The sequence below is a fragment of the Barbus barbus genome (genome assembly GCF_936440315.1).
Source record: "Barbus barbus genome assembly, chromosome: 44".
Lineage (NCBI taxonomy): Eukaryota > Metazoa > Chordata > Actinopteri > Cypriniformes > Cyprinidae > Barbus > Barbus barbus.
In genome coordinates this window covers 19,086,930-19,095,000 of record NC_136722.1, presented here as the reverse complement: position 1 = coordinate 19,095,000, position 8,071 = coordinate 19,086,930, and the positions used below count along the sequence as shown (strand labels likewise).

Below are 8,071 nucleotides of genomic sequence, written 5' to 3'. Positions count from 1 at the left end.
CTGGAGTTCACTGAGAGTTGGTGGATGAAAGGGATCTAAGGAAAACTCTTGCTTCTTCTGGGGAGTATAGCATGTTAGGTTCACCTTGATTGAGAATGACCTTCAGCGTTGCTGGATAGAGAAAAAAATTCTGGATGCCAGCTTCTCTCATTTCCTTCCTAATTGGCGCAAACGCACTTCTTCGTTTTGCGATGATTGGAGAAAAATCTGGAAAGAAAGACAGCGTTGCTCCGTCGGATGTTTTCACCGGGACATGAAGTCTGGCGGCCCGCAGAATGAGCTCCCTGTCCATGTACCACAGCAGTTTAAAGATGAAAACCCGTGTACCGTGTAGAGCCTTGTGTACGCGCGATGCGCTCGCTCCACTTCAATCTCTTTGCCTGCCAGAGACGGGAGCCACGTCGGTAGCGATCTTTTCAAAAAACCCACCTTCAGGCTATCCGACCTGATGCAGATTGCTGCACCTATTGCGATCCTGTAAGTCCACAACCTGTTGCTCGAGCTCGGCAACACGCCTATCGTGATCTGCGACAACTTTCTTTTGTTCTCTCATCTCCCCTGTAGGAAGATCCAGTTTAGAGCATAGCATCTGAACAACTGACATGTGAGAAGCGAACTCGTTCCGCATCGCCGTCAACTCGGTTCTTAGAATGTCCTCAAAGTGTGTAACGGTGTTCACCATCTTGTCCATCATATCGCTCGCGGTCGGTAACTTAGACTTCTTCTTTATCGGAGAAGCCGATAGAGACATCTCCTGCTGTTTCCAATTGTATGCCATCAGTGAAAGTATTATTAATTAATAAAACTTCAAATAAAACGGGGAAAAAAAACTGCAAAAAGGGCCAAACGTACGGAGCTCTACTCAAGTGCGACTAGGTTCATGAGCACGACACGTGACTCCCCCCGTTTATTGATTTTATTAATTTAACTGAAAATACATCTTCCACCTTATTTTTTTAAAATTAGGAAATGATCATAGAATTTCTATTTTTGTGTGAACTGTCCTTATAAGAGAGACTATAATAACATAAGAAATAAATGATAAAAGAGAAAAAAGTCGATTACATTACTTGATTACATTACTCGATTACTTGATTACATCAGCAAGGATGGTAAAATTAACCCAGATTAAGTGGCTTCATCTTATAAAACTCGTCCTTTCATTATGAAGGAGTCATGCTGGGAGACCCTCTCAACACCAACAACAGAGACTGAATAACAGAGACTGAATGAGTCATCGGAGAGAAAACTCATGAGCGTCCTGAGAGAGTGACTCGGAGACTGATCCACTGAATATCAAATATCTAACTGTAAATAGATGTCCTCTGAGGCATCCAGGGACAGTATCTGTCCTCTCAAGAGATAATACAATCGTAACCGACAATCTACAGGATACAGTTTTTAACAAGCCCCTGTAAACACTGCACATATCTGATAAATATAATGCATTTATAAATGTATTCTCAGCCTCATAAAGCCTCATATTTCCTGCTTTCTGTGGCCAGCTGTGGCTGTTTCGGTAGATTCGCTTGTTCTCCCCAGGCTGCTGATCTGTGCTGGTCTACCATAAGCCTCTCAGCGTTGATAAAGGGCCGTTTGAGTGTGTCTGAAGTGCTGAGTCACTTAACTTGCTGTAGACTCAGGCCCAAATACAGCACTTATTAAAGAGATAGTTTACTAAAAATGAAATTCTGTCATTGTTCACTCACCTTCATGTCATTAGTAGGTGTTATTAATGTTAAATGGAGCTGTGTGTTTGTTAGAGGGAGGGAGAGCAGGTGGAGGTGTGGGTGGTGATATTAATTAGCGGGGTTTTGAAACCTCTCACCTTTGAGAGCTCCGTTAGGAGTCTCTGTCAGCTTAAGTCTTAAATCACCACAACGGGTCCAGTACCTGCTTATTAAAAGCTCTTCAGCTGAAAAATGAAAAACATTTGTGATTCACGTCATGTATGAACACCTGTTTAGGAGTTAAACCGATATATAATTAATAAATGAGTTCTTTCTATCAAGTCGAATGATTTGCAAGGCATTTCTGAATCACTCATAAGAACTGTGTAAAACTGTAAGGTGACATACTTAAAAAAAAAAAAAAATACTGAAAACATACCCCCGCCTATAAATTAAACCAAATGTTAAATTAAATTAACCAATTTTTTTAATATATAGTTCAATATTAAAACATAACTGGTTTATCACACCTGAGTTCAGTTTCTCTAGCCACACCCAGGCCTGATTACTGCCACACCTGTTCACAATCAAGAAATCACTTAAATAGGACCTGCCTGACAAAGTGAAGTAGACCAAAAGATACTCAAAAGCTACACATCATGTTGAGATCCAAAGAGATTCAGGAACAAATGAGAAAGAAAGTAATTGAGATGTATCAGTCTGGAAAAGCCATTTCTAAAGCTTTGGGACTCCAGCGAACCACATTGAGAGCCATTATCCACAAATGGAGAAAACATGGAACAGTGGTGAACCTTTCCAAGAGTGGCCGGCCAACCAAAATTACCCCAAGAGCACAGCGACGACTCATCCAAGAGGTCACAAAAGACCCCACAACAACATCTAAAGAACTGCAGGCCTCACTTGCCTCAGATAAGGTCAGTGTTCATGACTCCACCATAAGAAAGAGACTGGGCAAAAATGGCCTGCATGGAAGAGTTCCAAGACTAAAACTGCGGCTGAGCAAAAAGAACTTAAAGGCCCGTCTCAGTTTTGCCAGAAAACATCTTGATGATCCTCAAGACTTTTGGGAAAATACTCTGTGGACTGACGAGACAAAAGTTGAACTTTTTGGAAGGTGTGTGTCCCATTACATCTGGCGTAAAAGTAACACAGCATTTCAGAAAAAGAACATCATACCAACAGTAAAATATGATGGTGGTAGTGTGATGGTCTGGGGCTGTTTTGCTGCTTCAGGACCTGGAAGACTTGCTGTGATAAATGGAACCATGAATTCAGCTGTCTACCAAAAAATCCTGAAGCACAATGTCCGGCCATCTGTTCGTGACCTCAAGCTGAAGCGAACTTGGGTTCTGCAGCAGGACAATGATCCAAAACACACCAGCAAATCCACCTCTGAATGGCTGAAGAAAAACAAAATGAAGACTTTGGAGTGGCCTAGTCAAAGTCCTGACCTGAATCCTATTGAGATGCTGTGGCATGACCTTAAGAAGGCGGTTCATGCTCAAACCCTCCAATGTGGCTGAATTACAACAATTCTGCCAAGATGAGTGGGCCAAAATTCCTCCACAGCGCTGTAACAGACTCATTGCAAGTTATCGCAAACGCTTGATTGCAGTTGTTGCTGCAAAGGGTGGCCCAACCAGTTATTAGGTTTAGGGGGCAAGTACTTTTTCACACAGGGCCATGTGGGTTTGGATTTTGTTTTCCCTTCATAATAAAAAACTTCATTCAAAAACTGCATGTTGTGTTTACTTGTGTTATCTTTGATTAATATTTAAATTTGTTTGATGATCTGAAACATTAAAGTGTGACAAACATGCAAAAAAAAAAAAACAGGAAGGCGACCAACACTTTTTCACACCACTGTGTATGTATATGTATATATATATATATATATATATATATAAAATATTATAACAAATACTTATTATTTTCAAATAAAAATATAACAATATTATTAAATAAGCTAAATATAAACATTTACTTAAATATATTTGAATTATTTAACACTGCTTCTGATTATGTTAGAGTTCTATAAAATATGCTATAAACTATACAACTAAAAGGTGACATTCTAAAATCATAAACAATATTTCATATAATCTATTGTACATAGACTTAAGAAAAACACTATAAATAGTCTATAAATTTAACCAATTAATTTATTTTTATTATATAGAATAATAATACATAAAATAGTAACTAATATATAAATAATATAAAAATATAGCCTACTTATATTATGTAAATAATATAAAAAATGTTTACCTAACCTATATTATGAACATAAATTGACATAAAATTAAATTATATTATTATTGTTAAAATAATAAGTAAAATTATGATATATATATATATATATGTATATAAATTCATAATAGATCTTCCCAATACAATAAAATAAAATAAAATGCGATAATAACAGTAATATTAATGAAGCAAAATAAACATTTACTTAAATATGTTACTTTTTTGTCAAATATATTATGATCTTATGAAAGCTCTTACAAGTGATTAACAAAGTGATTATTGATTTTAATTTTGAAATAATTTTGTTCACCAATCAAACAACACTAAATAATTCAGCAAGTTTAAAAATAGAGTATGTTTTTGTAGACTGACAGAATCCAGACCGGGTCTCTGTCACTGCTCATGTCCTGAAGCACCACAGTCCCTCAATTCTCCTCTTGCTGATTAAAACTGAGGCCATAATGTGGGCCGGCTTGGCAGGAACAGATATAAATACGTCTGCACCCTTCATCACCTTTTAATCAAGAGAATGATTACGCATGGTAGTGTAAGCGTCTCAGAAACTCTCTGCTTTCCTCCGGCACTGATTTAGACACAGTGTCCACTAGTCTGCTGCCAGGCTTTATGTAATGGAGTAGACACTCATCACTCCTGTGACTCTCCTCTAGGACACTGCAGGGATACTGACCTACTGTCTCCTCCAGTATCATGTTCATCTGTGTGGATCAAGTCTGCTAAGATTATATATTGAGATCTATTTTGATCTGTTTTAGATCACGGCTGGCAAAATGCCACATCCCGTAAAAAACCTCCCTGCTCAAAGAGCTCCACTGTACTCAGAGAAGGGAAACCATTATCTGAGAACCCATGCTCTTCCACAGGGTTTTTTTCTGGTTTACAGGTGGTCCAAATGAAGACGAAAGAGTTCAGAATCTCTTAAAGTTATTGTGTCTTTCTTTTTTCTCTGCAGGCATGCTAACCATCACAGACTTCATCAACATACTTCACAGATACTACAAATCACCCATGGTATGTAATGCATTCTGTCTTATTTTTTTTTTTTTTTTACTCAATTTTTTCAGAAGAAATGCTGAACTCTTAGGCCAGAAACATACTCTCAATTTTAGACTCTATTGTGTTAAATGTCATATTATTTTTATTTATTTATTTAGCTATTCATTCTTTTATTATTATTATTTAATTTATTTTCTTATTTGTTATATAACAGAAATTTTTATATGGCATTTCTAATGCTATTTTTTCTAGTTTTCAGCATAAATAGTAAACCCCTAGGCCTGAAACATAATCTTGATTTCATGCACCATTGTATTTTTATTATATTTTATTTACATGACTAAGCGACTAGTAATATTTTGGTCGACCAAGCCTCTTCAGAAATCATTGTAATATGCTAATTTGCTGTTCAAGAAACATTTTTTATTATTATTATTATTATTATCAATATTTAAAACAGTTGAGTACATTTTATTTTCTGGATATTTTTGATGAATAGAAAGATCCAAAGATCAGCATTTATCTGAAATATAAATGCTGGGGGGAGAAATTACAAAAATTAATACCTTAAAAGTGAAGATAACGAGATTTATAATGTTACAAAAGATTTCTATTTCAGATAAATGATGTTCATCAAAATTCTACTCAGCTGGTTTCAACATATTATTATTATTATTATTATTATTATTATTATTATTATTAACAACAACAACAACAACAACAATAATAATAATAATAATAATAATAATAAATGTTTTTTTGAGCAGCTAATCAGAATATTAGAATGATTTCTGAAGGATCATGTGACTGTAGTAATGATGCTAAAAATTCAGCTTCGAAATCACAGGAATAAATTACATTTTTAAATACATTCAAATAGAAAAGTTATTTTAAATAGTAAAAATATTTCAAAATTCAAGTTTTGGCTGTACTTTGGGGTCAAATAAATGCAGGCTTGATGAGCAGAAGAGACTTCTTTTAAAACATTAAAAATCTTACTGTTCAAAAACTTAAGAAATCTTAAATTATGTGTCCCTTTTATGCTATTCTTTTCTAGTTTCCAGCAGATATACTGAACTCTTATGCCCAAAACATATTCTCAATTTCAAACTCAATTGTTAATAAATTTCATAGTATTTTTATATATCTATTTGTTCTTTTTTATTTCTTTTTTGTTTTTATTTTATTTTATTAAAGTTAAAACATACAGTGCCCTCCAAAAGTATTGGAACAGTAAAGACAAAATTGCTCTGTTGGCTGTGGAGTCAAGACATTTACAAATATGATTAAAAGATGAATATGAGACAAAACTACAGAATGTCACATTTTATTATTGGGTGATTCAACACATAGAGGTTTTACCAGCTAAGAAGTTCAGCACTTTTAGAGATTCATCCCTCTATCTGATGTCAAGTCAAGTCACCTTTATTTATATAGCGCTTTTAACAATGTAAATTGTGCCAAAGCAACTGCACAATATCAAAAAAGGAAAATAGTGTGTCAATAATGTAAAATGAAAAGATAAAAAAAAAGATTTTCAGTTAAAGGCGTTTCATTATTGAATTCAGTGATGTCATCATCCAGCTTAGTTCAGTTTAAACAGTGTCTTTGCAATCAGGTCTACGATATCGCTGGAAATGAAGTGTCCCAACTAAGCAAGCCAGAGGCGACAGCAGCAAGGAACTAAAACTCCCATCGGTGACAGAATGGAGAAAAAAACCTTGGGAGAAACCAGGCTCAGTCGGGGGGCCAGTTCTCCTCTGGCCAAACGAACCAGCAGTTTGTTCCAACTACAGCAAAGTCAGATTGTAAGGGCTCAACTGGTTCCAGTGGTCTTTCCCGATAGCTGTCTAAGTGGCGGAGTCCTCACTGGGGATCTGTCTCTGGCGCTCGTCTCGGTGTCCTGGTCTCCGCTGACGTTCAGGGCTGTAGAGGTCGTCTCTAGGTGCTGATCCACCATCTGATCTGGATACGGACTGGATCTGGTGACTGCAGTGACCATCTGGGCAGGATACGGACCGGATCGGGTGGCTACGGTGACTGGGGATATGTCCCCGGGCTCATCCAGGTGTCCGGCCTCCGCCGACGATCAGGGCCACATACATCATCTCCCGGCGCCGATCCACCATCTGATCCGGACACGGACTGGGAAACAGAATAGAAACAGACAAATATTAGCATAGATGCCATTCTTCTTATGATGTAACGAGTACATCATATGTAATGGGGAGTGTTCCCGGTTCCGGTTGATCTAATTAATGCAGCCTAACAATCCTTTAATGGATTTGACTAATAGAAGTGTATTAGTGTGTTATGTGTAAGCCAGGTTAAAGAAATGTGTCTTTAATCTAGATTTAAACTGACAAAGTGTGTCTGCCTCCCGAACAGTATTAGGTAGATTGTTCCAGAATTTGGGTGCTAAATAGGAAAAGGATCTGCCGCCCGCAGTCAATTTTGATATTCTAGGTATTATCAAATGGCCAGAGTTTTGAGAACGCAGCAGATGTGGAGGACTATAATGTGATAAGAGCTCACTCAAGTACTGAGGAGCTAAGCCATTCAGGGCTTTATAAGTAATTAACAAGATTTTAAAATCTATACGATGTTTGATAGGGAGCCAATGCAGTGTTGACGGGCTAATATGGTCGTACTTCCTGGTTCTAGTAAGGACTAGCTGCTGCATTTTGGACCAAACTGTAATTTGTTGATCAAGTGTGCAGAACAACCACTCATGTTCCAATACTCACGATGTGAGCATAAGTATTGGAACAGTTGCCTCACAGATCTTTCTAAGTGATCGGCTGTGTCCTGTTGCATTAATTCTTCAGATATTAAATGCAGGGAAGGTGTCATATCAGTTATATCCGTTACTTCTGTATTCTGAATCTTGCATTCAATGATGACACACATAAACCAGGATGTAGACGAGGGAACTGACTTTGAGAGAAAAGCAAGCGATTTGGATGCTAAAAGAAAAGAGGAAGTCAATTAGAGCTATAGCAAAAACAAAGGGCATGGAGAAATCAAGAGTTTGGAAACCACCAGCGACACCAGCAACCAACAACGACCTGATCGGCTGAGAAAACAACAGTAGTTGATGACAGACAAATCATAAA

At 37.0% G+C, this 8,071-nt stretch overlaps 1 protein-coding gene across 3 annotated transcripts in view; it reads left to right on the top strand.

Moving 5' to 3' along the window:
- Positions 1 to 8,071, top strand: part of LOC306863010 (5'-AMP-activated protein kinase subunit gamma-1-like) — a 61,156-nt gene that overhangs the window by 43,437 nt on the left and 9,648 nt on the right. For all 3 annotated transcript variants that reach the window (XR_013783635.1, XM_079406145.1, XM_079406144.1), the window contains one exon: positions 4,912 to 4,970. Coding sequence is in view for 2 of the 3 variants with exons in the window: in XM_079406145.1 (XP_079262271.1) it covers positions 4,912 to 4,970 (59 nt within the window). In the remaining variant the exon portion in view is untranslated. The remainder of the gene's footprint in view (positions 1 to 4,911; positions 4,971 to 8,071) is intronic.